The 15713-nt window shown below is 44.1% G+C and overlaps 1 protein-coding gene across 5 annotated transcripts in view; it reads left to right on the forward strand.

Annotated features, from left to right (window-relative positions):
- The window catches only part of TIAM1 (TIAM Rac1 associated GEF 1), a 454781-nt gene that overhangs the window by 421907 nt on the left and 17161 nt on the right, over window positions 1–15713 (forward strand). For all 5 annotated transcript variants that reach the window (XM_062206186.1, XM_062206194.1, XM_062206213.1 and 2 more), the window contains 6 exons: window positions 294–362; window positions 646–771; window positions 4917–5025; window positions 8723–8902; window positions 8995–9113; window positions 12735–12843. In XM_062206186.1, coding sequence (XP_062062170.1) covers window positions 294–362; window positions 646–771; window positions 4917–5025; window positions 8723–8902; window positions 8995–9113; window positions 12735–12843 — 712 coding nt within the window. The remainder of the gene's footprint in view (window positions 1–293; window positions 363–645; window positions 772–4916; window positions 5026–8722; window positions 8903–8994; window positions 9114–12734; window positions 12844–15713) is intronic.

Genomic DNA, 15713 nt, shown 5'->3' on the forward strand with positions numbered 1-15713 from the left:
CTTCAGACTTTAAATCAGGGATCAGTAAATTATGGCCTTCAGGCCAGTTTCAGCCCATGGCCTGTGTTTTTTAGATAAAGTTTTATTGGAACACAGCAACTCTTCCCTTTCATGTTATCAGTGCCTGCTTCCAGAATGCAGCCTGCCGTGGTCCTGACAGGGCTCAAAGCCTGAGGTGGACCTTAGTGACCTAAAGCCACCAATGCTAGCATGCGGTCTGTAATCTGTGTTTTCTCATTTAGAGTCTTGATAGACTTTTAGATGTGCTAATGAGGTGTCCTTTCAACCCCTAGGACTTAAACTGTCTCATGGAGAGATACCTGAAACCTCTTCAAAAGGAAACTTTCCTCACCCAAGATGAGGTATGAACTTTCTCTTAACTTTGTCAGGTTTGACTTGGTACAGAGGAAGGAATGGGGAGAACACATAAGGCTGAAGCTGTTTAATTGCAATCAGAGGGTCGAATCCCTGTCTGCCAAGATTTTCTGTGTACTACGATAGCAAGGAGTTGTCCCACCCTCTGGTAGAAGGATCATTACCCTAATGATTGATCAGTACCGATAGAAAAACTGTGCAATAGACACAAGTAAAGTTTCTGAACATTTATAAAGTATGGAGTGGGTTCACTTCTTTCTCATGTTGCAGCTGGATGTACTTTTTGGAAATTTAACTGAAATGGTAGAGTTTCAAGTAGAATTCCTTAAAACGCTAGAAGATGGCGTGAGACTGGTCCCCGATTTGGAGAAGCTTGAGAAAGTCGACCAGTTTAAGGTGAGTGTCATCCGCAGATGGTGCACAGCTGTCCCCAGTGTCACGGGGAAGGTTTTCCTATGGGTCAGGTTCTGTCCTCTGAGAGAATACTGCAGGGTGTTCTTTGGGCAGCTCTTGTGCCCGTGGTGTTTGGACTACCCAGGGGGTGGGGGCTGGGGGTAGTTCCTGAAGGGAATCTGAGGACAGAGGCGTGTGTGTCTTACTGTCATGCTAAGGGAAACCCAGTGCCATTGGCTTGAATTAAACTGCTGCATCTGCTGCTTCTGCTTTGGAAGATCTATCAACCTTGTCCTTTTGTTTATGAGGTGCCTCTAATACACTAGCCATTAGCAAATTAGAATAGCACCCTGGGTCTCCTAGTAAGCAAATTAATTCATCTTGTTCCCGGAACCTTTCTTGAATGGAAATGCTTGTCGCCATTATCCAGGAAGAAGACAGTCTTCCAGCACACAATGTCCTTGCAGCCCTAATGAGGATTGATGACTAGTGCCTTAGTAAGGATGCTTAGAGCGCGTTTCCTCTTCCCTGGCTGGCGTCCGTGATTGCACAAATTTCCTGTGCTGCACCTCCAGTCCACAGAACTTATTAATGTGGCTGTTGGCGTGGATGCCACCCTCGGCTACTTTTAAATTTTTTTAAATAAAGATTTATTTATTTATGTATTTATTGGAAAGGCAGAGTTACATAGAGAGGGAGAGGCAGAGAGAGAAAGCACTCTTCCATCTACTGGTTCACTCCCCAGATGGGCTTGCAGTGGCTGGGGCTGGGCCAGGCTGAAGCCAGGAACCAGGAACTCTATCTGGCTCTCTCCCGTGTGGGTGGCAGGGCCCAAGTACTCCAGCCATCTTCTTTCCCTGGTACTTTAGCTGGGAACTGGATTTGGAAGCAGAGCAGCCAGGTCTTGAACTGGTGCTTGGATATGGGATGCTGGCATCATAGGCAATGGCTTAACTTGCTGTGCCTCAACATCAGCCCCATACTTTTTAATTTCTTAAGAGATTATTTTTATTTATTTATTTATTAGAGACAGACCGAGTTCCCATCTGCCAATTCACTCCCCAAATGCTAGGAACTCAATCCAGGTCACTCTTGTGGGTGGCAGAGACTCAACTACTTGAGCCACACCTGCTGCCTTCCAAGATGTGCATTGGCAAGAAGCTGGAATTGGGGCCAGAGCTGTCACTGGAATCCAGATACTCAGATATGGGATGCTGGAGTTTTAACCTGCATCTTAATGAATTTTTGTTTCTTGGGTACTTTTTTTTTTCTTTTTATTTTATTTATTTATTTTTTTATTTTTGACAGGCAGAGTGGACAGTGAGAGAGAGAGAGACAGAGAGAAAGGTCTTCCTTTTGCCGTTGGTTCACCCTCCAATGGCCGCCGCGGTAGCGCGCTGCGGCCGGTGCACCGCGCTGTTCCGATGGCAGAAGCCAGGTGCTTCTCCTGGTCTCCCATGGGGTGCAGGGCCCAAGGACTTGGGCCATCCTCCACTGCACTCCCTAGCCACAGCAGAGAGCTGGCCTGGAAGAGGGGCAACCGGGACAGGATTGGTGCCCCGACCGGGACTAGAACTCGGTGTGCCGGCGCCGCAAGGCGGAGGATTAGCCTAGTGAGCCGCGGCGCTGGCCTCTTGGGTACTTTTTAAAACAGATTAATTTAGGTATACTTGCCATACAGTACACCACACATACTTGAAGTATACAAATGAGTCCTCCCCCCCCCCCAACACACACACACACACACACTCACTCTTCTGAAACCACCATCACAGTCAGGACAATGAACATAATCATGACCTTGAAAGTCTTTTTCTCGGCATTGGCACTGTAGCACAGCTGGTTAAGCCACTGCCTGTGATGCCGGCATCCAATATGGGCACCGATTTGTATCCTGGCTGCTTTGCTTCCAGTCCAGCTCCCTGTTAATGTGCCTGGGAAAATCAGCAGAAGATGACCCAAGTGCTTGGGCCCCTGCACCCATGTGGAAACCCAGAGGAAGCTCCTGGCTCCTGGCTTTGGCCTGGCCCAGCCCCTTCCATTGCGGCCATTTAAGGAGTGAACCAACAGATGGAAGATTCTCTCTCTTTCTCTTTCTCTCTCTCTTTGCCCCTCTCTCTCCCTCTCTTTCTGTAATTCTGACTTTCAAATAAATAAAATAAATCCTTAAAAAGGTCTTTTTCTCCTCTTTGTGACATCTCCCTCCAGCCTCTTACTGCTTTCCACCCATAGGCAGCCGTGCTCTGGTCTCTGTTACTATAAATATGTTCAAATAAGTTTTGATAGAATCTGCACTTGGCAGTGAGGGGTGTCTGAAGTCCCACAGAGAAGAAGCGATGGGACCATGCAGTCTTCAAGAATAAACTTGTCCCATTTGTGCACACTATGTACCTGAGATCAACTTTTAAGGCCAAAAGGATAAACGAATCCCATAACATTTTATCTGTGGTTACTGTGTGGCAAGTGCTTAGTAAATATATGTTTTCTAGACATTTTATTTATTTGAGAGGCAGAGATTAGGAGACAGACAGAGCTCCCGTCATATGCTTGTTCACTTCCCAAACAACTGCAGTGGTTGGGGACTGGGCCAAGGCCAAAGCCAGGAACACAATCCAGACCTCGCATGTCGGTGGCAGGGACCCAATTACTTGAGCCATCACCACTGCTTCCCGGGGTCTACATTAGCAGGAAGCTGGAGTCAGGAGGAGCTAGAGTCGGAGCTGCAAATTGAATCCAGGATCTCTGAGATGGGGACACAGTTGTCTTATCCAGCATCTTAACTGGTAGGCCAAAAGCCTGCCCCTAGTGTTCAGTACACATTAAGTCAAACAAATGAATTGCTTTAGTATGCTTTAAGGGAGGGGCTACATTTTCGAGCATTTTCTCCCACAACTTTTTTGGTTTAATTCTTTCATGCAGCTCAAAGGATAATGCTACCTCACGGTAATTCTTGCTAACATTTGTTATTCCAGATGCGTGGTGGGGGCAGAGGGTGGTCCTTGAAAAGTAGAGAAGGAAAAATAGAATGTATAGAAAGAGAACTTGGCCTCTAATGACCACTCATGAGAGGTTTAAGGTAAACCTTTTTTTGGTCAGTAGACAGACTGTCGGAATTTTCTGCCTTGTGCATTAGGTAAATACACTTTGGGGAATACCGTTTTTCACCCAAATCCAAAACGTAATTTCTTTGTTTGGAGTCTAAGTTGTAAGTCTAAGCCTAAATGAGCCAAGCCTCTGTCCAAACAGGATTAGGTCAATGTGGAATTTACAGAAGGTATTTTTCTGAGGCCTGTATCATGTACATATTTATATAAGGTGTTTGGGATTAGAATGAATCCTATTAGGGACCATCCTATTAGGGATGGTCTCCCCACATTTTGATCCCCTTGAGACAGGTGGTTCAGGCTGAGATAAAGGAGATTTCCATGGTTGGACATGTTTTTTTTCTTGAATGTGTCTTGTGTTCTTATCTGCTCCTGCTAGAAGAGAGAGTGATTTTGGAGAGAGTGGTAGTAGTGGTCAGGGAATGTGGTTTCTATTTTCGGGTGGTAAGCATTTCCTATGTGGTTTAACACTTTTATCTCCCAACGAGAGCTAAGGAGATCATTTAGGAGATTTGGCTTCCCCCCTGCCCCAAATATGAGGCTATTTCAAAAAGTTCATGAAAAAATAGAATAAAAGATAATTAAAAAAAAAAAAAAACAGAAACCTTGAAATCCATGTATACAAAGGCTCTTCAAGAGGCTCATGGAAAATGTGTATGATGAAAAAATTAGACATAGATCTCAAAAATGTTTATTCACCAAAAATAAACATTTTTATTTCTCTCTTTCCATGAGCTTTTTGAAGTGCCTTCATATTTTCACATTAACATTCAGACATCCCAGACATAGACAAGGAAGACCAGAAGCACCTGGGCTACGAGCACGGAGGCGCCAAGACACATTGATTATGCCCATTTGTCTGCCCATATACTTGCTAATAGTCACTGTCAGGGCACTGGCAAGCAGAAACAGACTCTGGCAGGCGTGGGTGATGGCAGATTTGCGGGGGAAGGTCAGGTGGATCGAACTCCCCTGTTATATCCCGTGGCTATTTCTAGATGAGGAAGCAAATGAACCAACTGAGCTTTTTCTCGTTCAATCCAGAAAGTGCTGTTCTCCCTGGGGGGATCCTTTCTGTATTATGCTGACCGCTTCAAGCTCTACAGTGCCTTCTGCGCCAGCCACACAAAAGTCCCCAAAGTCTTGGTGAAAGGTAAGGCCTCTGAGGGTTGGGGGCAAGTGGATCATCTGTTGTCAGTTCACATTGTGTGGCTGCTGTTGGGGGCTCTTAGAAATCCAAGAGTTGTAGATCTTCCAGATAGATGTTCTCACAAGCCGCAAATGTGCTACTGAGAAATGAAATGCGTTGCCATCCTGGGAATTAATAACTCATCAGCTTCTTTAGAATGAAAGCTTGGACCCAGCTACTGTGGGCTGGAATCGGGATCATTTTGTGGTTACATGGGTTTATAAATCCCCCGCTTCTTCTCTAATGTGTTAATATAATATCCTACTATACATCACAACCATTTTGTCAGATTTCACCTTTCTATCACATTTCTTAAAAAATCTATTTGAAAGGTGGGGCGGGGGGGGCAGCATTGTGGCACAGCAGGTTAGGTCACTACCTTTGATGCTGGCATCCCCTACAAATGCCAGGTCAATTTCCAGCTGTTCTGCTTCTGATCCAGCTCCCTGCAGATGTGCCTGGGAAAGCAGCAGAAGATGCGCCAAGTACTTGGGCCCCTGCCACCCATGTGGGAGACCTAGATTGAATTCCAGGTTCCTGACTTCCATTGTGGCTGTTTGGATAGAAGATGTGTGTGTCTCTCTCTCTCTCTGACTTTCAAATAAATAAATAAATCTTAGAAAGGGATAGGGGTGCGGGAAAGAAAGACACAAACAAACAGAAAGAGAGCTTCCTTTTTCTGATTTACTTCCTAAATGACTGCAACAGCCAGGACTGGGCCAGGCCAAATCCAGGAACATGGAACTCCATCTAGGTCCCCCATGTGGGTGACAGGGAATCAAGTTCTTGAACCATCATCACCTGCTACCTCCCAGGGTTCTCATTAGCAGGAAACGAATTGGAAGCTGAGCCAAGACTCGAACCCAGGCACTCTGATGTGGGCTGTAGGTACCCCAATGTGCCAAATGCCTGCTGTGTTCCTCTGTCTTGTCATTTTTCTCCTGGGTGTGTAATCACAACTGCCAACGTCGCAACTGAATTTGTTTTAGTTATTAATGAAAACTGCTCCAGTGGCAAATGTTTGTACAGGACAAAGTAGCACTGTTGTATCCACAAGCGACTCCTCCTAAGCATTCTGAGAAGATGATGGGGCATTCCGAGAGGCTCCGGAAGGTAGCTGTATTTGCACAGTGCAGCATGTGGGTTCAGTTTTAGGTGAAAAGTTAATCTCCCAGAAGGAGAGCAGAGTCGTGATTAACGGAGGACGGTTAACAGGGACAAAATTACAGCTAGACAGGGGGAAGGCTCCCAAGGTCTATAGCACAGTAGGGTGACTGTAGTTTCTAATATTGGATGTTTCACAGTAGCTAAAAGGGAGGATTTGGAATGTTCCCAACTCAAAGAAATGATGCATGTTTGAAGTGACAGATGTACAGGCGACCATGATTTGATCACACACTGTATACCTATACCAAAACATCACACACAACTCCAGGAACGTGTAGTGATTATGTGTCTGTTTTCAAAAATCTCACTTCTGATATGTCAACAGGTTTACACAAGTCAATATAATTCATTCTATGTATGGACTCTTGATTAATATGATGAATGATATTTCCCCAGCCCATCTCCCTGAGAGAGAAAGAGGGAGATTAATGGAACATCTCCTTGGTAAATAGTTGAGCCAATAGGAATTTCAATTTCAAAGAATCTCTGGAAGTTAGCCCACTGTTCCTTAACACTGCACTGTGGCTGCTAAGGAAACAGCTGCTGAGCACGTCCCTGGATATACCAGTCATTGACATGTGCTGTGTGTATGTGTGCTGCAAACTAGAACTGCTTGGCTTAATTTAAAACATACTTCAGGAATCATTAGTGCCACACAGGACTCTGGAGAACAGCAGAGCCTGCCCCAGACCACATCCGCTTTCATGGTGGTGATCACCCTTGTCCTAGCATTCCAGTGTAGCCCCCTCATTAAAAGGGGCTTAGTGAATCTGTGTCTTGCTGTCTGACCTGCGCTGTGTTTTCACTCATGCTCCATTGGTCCTGTAGTTTTGTATGTGTGTGTGTGTGTCTCAAGACTGGATTGAATGCTAATTGTCATCAGATTGTTAAAGTAACTATTTTAAAAGCACTTTGCTCTGCAGTGCAATAACATATCCATTATGGTCTGTACAGCAATTAGTGTTATTTTTAATCACTCAATTAGATTAAATTCTGCCTCCATGGATTTTTCCTAATTCAAAAACATTATTTTTTGCACCTGAAAAATATTATAATATCTTTCAAAAATAACCCTTAAAACACTAGGTATGACCCACATTCTCATAATTACCAAATGTCCTAAGAGGATATACAGAATAGTTTCAAAACAATGCAGCATATTCTATAATTCTTTTGAATTTTTAAAAATTTATTTGAAAGAGACAGACACAGTCAGAGACCTTACATCATCTGATTTACTCTCCAAATGCCCATAGCAACTAGGACTTTGTCAGGCTGAAGCCAGGAGCCAGGGATTCCATCCAGGTCTCCAAGTGGGTAGCAGGAACCCAGGCACTTGGACCATCCTCCCAGATGCATTAGTGGAAAACTGTATTGGAAGTAGAGACAAGGTTGGGTCCCAGGCACTCTGATATGAGATACAGGTGTCACAAGTGGTGGCTTACTATTGTGTCACAACACTTCTCCCATATGTGCACACTTAGAAATATTGTCCCCACCTCTGATAGTCTTTTTCCCTCCCCCACTATTCCTTTGCACCTGGGAGGCATTTGTCTTCCCAAGTATGCCCAGGCACACTCTCTGCTTGTCTGGGCCCCCAAAACTCCCCAGGGCTGCTATCAGTCTAACTGGGACACAGGCGAAAGTGAGGCTGCTGAGCGAGGAGCTGCCTGAACTGATGGCAGCAGAACCGTGTTAACCTGGAGCAGATCCTGTGGGGGATCTAGCCTCACTCCCTTCAGCCAGAGCTGCACTGCTTTCCTGCCATTTTCTCAGCATTGAAATGCTTGCAGGATAGGGAAACCAGGCTGTGGGGTGTTTAAAACGTAGGTCTTAGGCCTCCTGCTCAGGGGTGGTTGGTGCCTTGTCCCTACAGTTGTCCAGAGGAGGAGCACTGTGTGGTGCACAGTGCCCAGTGGGTAAGCACCAGCATTGGGCAGGAGGCAGAGGAGCTGGGGGAAAGGAGGCTCCCTTGTGGCTTCTGAGGGCAGGAAGGTGTGAGACTGGGCAAACCTTGGCTGCACTGAACAATTTCAGCAGGCTCTGAGCTATAGCAGGTGCCTTGTGTGATACCTGGCCCTAGGGTGGTGAGGAAAGAGGGATGGTTGCCTGGACAAGAAGATCCTCTTGGAGAAGGGGGCCAAAGGTGAGGACTCTGAATTGACCCTTGCCAGGCAAGTCCTTCTCTCTGTCTAGGAGGGCCATCCCCCTCAGATGTGAAAACATCACAATTAAAAAGCTATGCTTATTACAAGGAGCACAAACAGCAGCTCCTGAAAACGCAGCTGTGCAGGAGTTACAAACTCGGTTATCCTTTAACTCACCACCCCAACCCCTAAACAAATAATCTGACTGCCAGTCCCTTTCTGTTGTCTCTCTGAGCATCCCTACCCTCATTCTCTCTGCCCAGTCCTCTAAAAAGGCACGTTGGGTGAGATGGCGAGGTGGGAGTCGCTGGGCGTTCCACCCTGACAGCCTGTATTTAAACTTCCAGCCAAGACTGACACGGCTTTCAAGGCATTCCTGGATGCCCAGAACCCCAGGCAGCAGCACTCGTCCACACTGGAGTCTTACCTCATCAAACCCATCCAGAGGATCCTCAAGTACCCACTTCTGCTCAAGGAGCTGTTTGCGCTGACCGACGCTGAGAGTGAGGAGCACTACCACCTGGACGGTGAGCCCGGCCCCTGACCCCCCAGCCTCACTCGTGCCCCGTCTCCCCGAGCACCTCTCAATAGCCCCTGCATTTCTCCTGTGCTCCTCCAGTGGCCATCAAGACCATGAACAAGGTTGCCAGCCACATCAACGAAATGCAGAAAATCCACGAAGAGTTTGGGGCTGTGTTCGACCAGCTGATCGCTGAACAGACTGGGGAGAAGAAGGAGGTATGGATACCTGCCAGGAAAGCTGGGGTTGGCCTTGATTGTTTTTATTATTATTTTTAAGGTGTTATTTGTGAGTGGAATAGTTATGATGATAGTGTTTCCATTGTGGAAAGTTTTGCCCTTAATCAAAGCGACCATGTGAATTTTCTTCTTTATTTTTTAATGCAAGAAATGTGTATCTGATGCCAGCCTCTGTCTTGGGATCTTTGGTGACACTCCATTCTACTTGTAAGGTTATTTCTTTATAAGCCAAGGCTACATTCCCAGAAATTAGAATGATGTCTGGCACATTATAGGTGCTCAGTAAGTATTTGTGAAACGAATGCAAATTTCAGTGGACTTGGATTTTTGTTTGTTTGCTTAAGTCTACCTAAAAGAAGCTTACCAAGAAGAAACAGGGACAGGAACTGGTAGGCTGAGAAGGGCTTAGAGTGAGCTAAAAAGTATACCCATGTTGCAGAAAAGAGCTTATGTAAATGAGAATGCTAACGAGACAAATCAGAGGCCTGTGGCATACAGCAGTGAGCATTAGTGTTTCTGTACCCACATCCTCTTAGAATGTTGTACTCTGCATTGCTTCCCACCTTAAAGGCAGACAGTGCAAAGCTGGGAGGGAGCCTGAAGAATAGCACATGGGCTGTGATTAGGAGGAGGCCTGAAGGCAGAGGGGGCAAGGCCAACCTGGCTGTTTAGTCTAGACTAGAGAAGAGAGCGTATATTCAGAGATAGAAGGGTCATTTTCTGGGTTCTTGTTCATGTCCTCGGTGAAACAAATTTCAGACTGTTAAAAAAGACAGTTTCAGAAAAAAGTGAAGTCATGCTACAGAGATATAAAATGAACACATGATAATGAGTTTATTTTCCTCACAGGACTAGAAGGAACGCAGGCAGGTGTTATAAGTGGTGTGTGGAAAAATTGCACATTTATCGGTGGAGTAAAGAAGTATTGAGCTGGATTGTAAATGGTGACAAACTGGCTTTTTCATAGCTGGACAAAATTCATTAGACCTGATGGATAATTTAACCTATCAGCTTGTAGGAAAGATGGACAAATAGAGTTGCTTAGAATGTAGTTCTCACTTCTTGTAAAACATTTATAATATGACACAATTATGCTTATTAAGACCAGAAGAAAACCACCCAATCTCAAGATATTCTTAAATTTTTGATGTTTATTTTTAGTTAAAATTATTATATAAATGTTTAAATAGTTATCTGGAAAGTAAATTTGTACTTTTAAAAATATTGAACACAGATTTTTTTCATTTTAAATGATTATGTAATCTCATTGTATGTCTGAACAATGATTTGCCTAATTCCTATCATTAGATAATTCTTGGCTTCATTTAGTGATGGCTAATCAATAATACAAAAAACATTTATGATCACAAGATATCCTCCACATACTCCCAATTTTAGTTTATTTAATTTGACAAAAGTAGAAGCACTTTCATTATATTTTGTTATAATTCATTAAGTGTCAAATCAATTTCTGTATTTTGATAGCCTTAGGAGCAAGTGGCCATGATGGTAAAGTCAGAGAGGTGATGTAGATCATGGTTTGCAAAGAATTTAGGAAAACTTGAGTATGATAAAGAATCAGAGGCTATAAAAGGGAATGCGACTTAGGAGACAGGAGGTTCTTTAAGATGAAATTCTAAGAACCAAGTAATAAATCATCCCAGTGAGGGACCAAGAGATAAAGTGCTGTAGTTCCTTGTGAGCTGTGATTGTGAAAAGAAATGTACAAAAGATGGAAAGAGGGGCACTTGACTGGGTACAGTATTGAAGAGTAGGAACATTTTATATTGCCATCAGGAGATTGAAAGCCCAGAAAATTAAAGCTTGGAAAAAAATACCAAAGAGAGCCACAAAAGATTATCTTTGAGCAGAATAAGATGAGCAAGCAGGAAATTGGCCCCGGTGGGAACTGATTACTTACTCAAAGGAAATTGATTACTCAGAGGAGAATGACTCAAGTCCCATTTGATCATTTTTCTCCATTGAGGAGAATGGTCTTCAAACTGGAAAAGATGTAGTGGCCTTGCTTGCAGAAGAGTGAAGCCCTAGGGGAATGACTCTTGGGGAAATAGTTGGGTCTGTGCCACCTCCTACAGCAGTGTATTGGAACCGCCACGAGGATGGAGGCAGACAACTGGGTGCATGCACAAGTTATACCCCACCCCCGGCCTTTTTTTTAAAGATCATGTGTTCTTCCATACAAGTGTGATACACTACACATGCCCATGGAGGGATCATCCATTCTTCATTCAGCTTCCCTTGTCCTCAACTAAAGTGAAATCAAATCATCTTTGATGTGAATTGAAAGAAAAAAATAATAATTTGATTCCCTTGCTTTCCAGAAAATCAAACTCATCCATGGAAATGTCCATAGTTTTCTGGGGTGATCTTTGTTGCTGATGCCCTGTAGTAATTCCTTGGAACATTGTCTGTATGTGGACATGAGAAGTCTCCACATGTGTAGATTGACTTTGACAGATTTACTGCCTGTGGATTTCAGAGCCCTGATTTTTACCTTCTTGCCATCTTCTTGAAATTACAGTAGAGTTTATATCCTGAGTATTTCTTACTTCAGAAGACTGATTTTTCAATTCGGAAATTTCATATGAAAAGATTTTTTTTTTTTTTTTGACAGGCAGAGTTAGACAGTGAGAGAGAGAGACAGAGAGAAAAGTCTTCCTTTTTCTTAGGGGCCATAGTGCTGGCCCCCTTAGCTCAGCTCTTGCCGTGGCTCTGGGTTCACCCCCAAAATGGCCGCTACGGCTGGCGTGCTGCACTGATCCAAGCCAGGAGCCAGATGCTTCCTCCTGGTGTCCCATATGGGTGCAGGGCCCAAGGACCTGGGCCATCCTCCACTGCCTTCCCGGGCCACAGCAGAGAGCTGGACTGGAAGAGGAGCAACCGGGACAGAATCTGGTGCCCCAACCGGGACTAGAATCCGGGGTGCCAGTGCCACAGGCAGAGGATTAGCCAAGTGAGCTGCAGCGCCAGCGAATGAAAGGATTTTTTTCGTTAAAAATTCATCACATTGTTTCTAGCTCAAACATTTCTGAGACATAATGAGGCTCTTATTTGCCATTAGAGAAGTTAACTAGATTTTATAATATCTTAAGACTGTTGTTTCAAATGGAAGTGATTTTTTTTTATTAAGACACTGACAAATATTAGTCTTTTAAAATTGGGATCTCTTGTTTTCTGTCCTTTTTTTCTTTTTAATTATGTCATTTAAATTGAAAAGTAACAAGTATACCAGACATTCTTCAACTTAAAATGAGATTACACCCTGATAGCCCCATCATCATAAGTCAAAAATAACATAAGCTTAAAAGTCATTTAATACCCTGCTAAATTCATGATAAATTTGAAAAAAGTCAGCGGTGTAACCATTGTTAAGTTGAAGACATCTGTATTTATGGTATACAACATGATGTTGGGATGTGTATATACACTGTGAAATGGCTAAATCAGGCTACTTAATGTAAGCCTTACCTCACATACTGGAGTGAATATTTTTAGAACAGTAGTTCCATGAAGTAAAGTCACAAGAACCCGAGGATGGATCACATGGCCCAGTAAGTTGTGCCACATCTCTCTTTTCAGGTTGCAGATCTGAGCATGGGGGACCTGCTTTTACACACCACTGTGATCTGGCTGAACCCACCGGCCTCCCTGGGGAAGTGGAAAAAGGAGCCAGAATTGGCAGCCTTTGGTATGTAGCAGAGAGTGCTTTGAAGAGGAGGAAAAAATGACTCATTTTTCAAAAGAACATTTCTCAGATCTGATTTATTTTAATAAAGCTAGTTACAGTTACCTGAATTGATCTTGCTGCTGTAGCCACCATATGTCACAAATAGTGCATTAAACCTTAACAGTTGCATTAGTGAGTGGATGTGGCATCTCTCAAGTCTTTTCAAGGGATAAACATAATTTGTAAAGTAATGGACAAGAACTTTTCTGCTCTCTCTCTCTCTCTCTCTGGATGCTGTTCTGAGTATCTTTCAAAAATAGTGGGGTTAATAGTGAACCAAGCAAAATTTAGATGAAAAATCAAGACAAAACCATCTCTGTTTCTGAGACCCCAAATCTCCTGTCCCAGACTTGCTGCTGTCTGTGCTGCCAGGACATAGGATGCCAGTTCTCACTCAGCTCTTCTTTTTTAAATATTTTATTTATTTATTTGAGAGGCAGAGTTAGAGACGGAGAGAGGGAGAAACAGAGATAAAGGTCTTCCATCCACTGGTTCACTCCCCAAATGGCTGCCACAGCCCGAGCTAGCTGATCCAAAGCCAGGAGCTGCTTCTGTCTGGGTCTCCAATGTGGATGCAGAGGCCCAAGCACTTGAGCCATCTTCTACTTCTTTCCCAGGCCATAGCAGAGAGCTGGATCTAAAGTGGAGCAGCTGGGATACAAACCGGCACCCGTATGGGATGCCAGTGCTGCAAGCAGAGGCTTAGCCCACCACGCCATAGTACTGGCCCCCTTAGCTCTGCTCTTGCCGTGGCTCTGGGTGCCTGTACCAGTGAGTGGTGAGCTACCAGTTGGTCACACTGGGATTGATCCTGGTGAAAGCAGAGAAGTTTGTGAATGGTGTGTGTTTTGATAAACTGGTTCTGATGGGTGCAGTGGCTGCAGTTAGAGATCTCGTGTGATTATTTTCTAAGATGCATTTTGTGAGAGCAAAACCACACATTCATTTCCTGGGAATTGTGCACAGTTCAGGAAATATGCCTGCGATTGCAGTGCCAATGCTCATGTGGTGTACTGCAGCTTTGTTCCTGAGCATAGAATAATCATTTGTTTTTTGTTGCTTTTTTTCTTACCATTCCCCTAGGAGATTCATGGGTAGGGCAACCACATAAAGGAATTTTGCTGTTTACCATTCTCTTACTTCACATCATTTTTCTGGACGTGGGGGAGGGAGATTGCTTACGGCACCTTTAACTGAATTCTTAATTTTCTCCCTCCATGATCTGAACAAAGTTTTCCCAAATGGAACATGCTGATGATATTAAAGCCAATGTTCAATACACAGATTTATTGGACTTCCTACTTAGATCACTTTGTTTTCGATCAAAACTCGGTGATATTCCTAAAATTCCAAAAAGCCACAGGGGCTTTTGATGCCATTTCATCGAAAATTACAGAGGAGGGACCGGTGTCTGGCGCAGTGGTTGACACTGCTGGGGACATCTGCATCCCATATCAGAGTGCTTGGTTACTAGTGTTCTGGCTCTGCTTCTGATCCCGGCTTCCTGCTAGTGTGCACCCTTGAAAGGCAGCAGATGATGATTCAAATGCTTGTGTCCTTGCCACCCATGTGGGAGACCCAGACTAAATTCCAGGCTTCTGGCTTTGACTTTGCTTAGCCCTCACTGTTAAAGCCATTTGAGGAGTGAATCAGGAAATGAAAGATCTCTCTCTCTCTCTCTCTCTCTCTCTCTCTCTGCCTTCCAAGTAAATAAAAATAAATTACAAAATAAAATAACTATTTTTAAAAATGCCAAAGGAGCGTGTACATGTACAGGGAAGACAGAGGAGTCCTGTGCCTTTTAACAAGTTGGGGATGTTGGATGAGGTGGGTGCTTTGCAGGCAGCATTTGCTTTCTTTACAACATCACTACTGGTGCTTCTCACGTTGTGATTTCTTCTTGAGAAGTCTGGGATTTAGCTGATGCTTCCTGGTGGGTCATTTACGGAATGCACCTTGCCAAAGTACTAGGCCCACTTCACATACCTGTTTCCCATGTTGGGCTGCATCCCAGCAATATCAGAGTTCAACGTTTGGATTTTTTCATAACATGTCCCCTGAAGTTTATAGATTGCCTGCAGTTAGAAATAAACAGAGTTTAGAGTAAGAAAATAACTCATAAGGGGAATAGGAATGGTTGACAAAACTTTTTTCCAAGGGCTACAGACCAGGAGGCCACTATAGCCAAAGCAGATGTAAATAAGTAGACAAATGAGGTGGCTGTGTTAATAGGTGGCAGGCAGGCCTCAATTCGGCCCTTGGTGCTGAATTTGCCAACCTGTGGTAGAAATATTTCAGAAGAACAACAGTTCTGAGGTTTTTGGTTGTGTGGACTCCATGTCCCTCTTTCCCTGCCTTGTGGGTAGTTCACAAGGGTAGGTAAGTTTGGCTGACTCCCCGGAAAGTGGGCCTGACACTTGTCCAGACTATAAATGGGTACTGTGTCCCCCAGACCTGCACACCCAGGTGACAGCAAACTCTGTAGGGGCCACAGTTACCTAGCTAGAAACTGCAGGTCTTGGTGATCAGAGGCAGGCTTGGATCCTCTCCAGTTACAGTAAAGAGAGAGGGGAAGGTTGAACTCGGGATTATGAACAACAGTTGACTGTAGCCCTCATAATGAGCTTATTCATAGAAAATCTTAAATAAGGCCATTAAAGGTGATAGGTTCAGCAGTTTGGGTGTGATTTCGAATAGCAAAGCAGAGCTGGCAGAGCCTTGAGACATGTTTTGAAATAAGAGTGTTGCTGTGAGGAGGGTAGGTTAATTGCCATCGATCAAGCAGGTGTCAGGATAAAACACTGTTGTCTCTTTGTTTTGATTTAAACCTC

The sequence above is a fragment of the Lepus europaeus genome, chromosome 2 (assembly GCF_033115175.1).
Source record: "Lepus europaeus isolate LE1 chromosome 2, mLepTim1.pri, whole genome shotgun sequence".
Taxonomy (NCBI): Eukaryota; Metazoa; Chordata; class Mammalia; order Lagomorpha; family Leporidae; genus Lepus; species Lepus europaeus.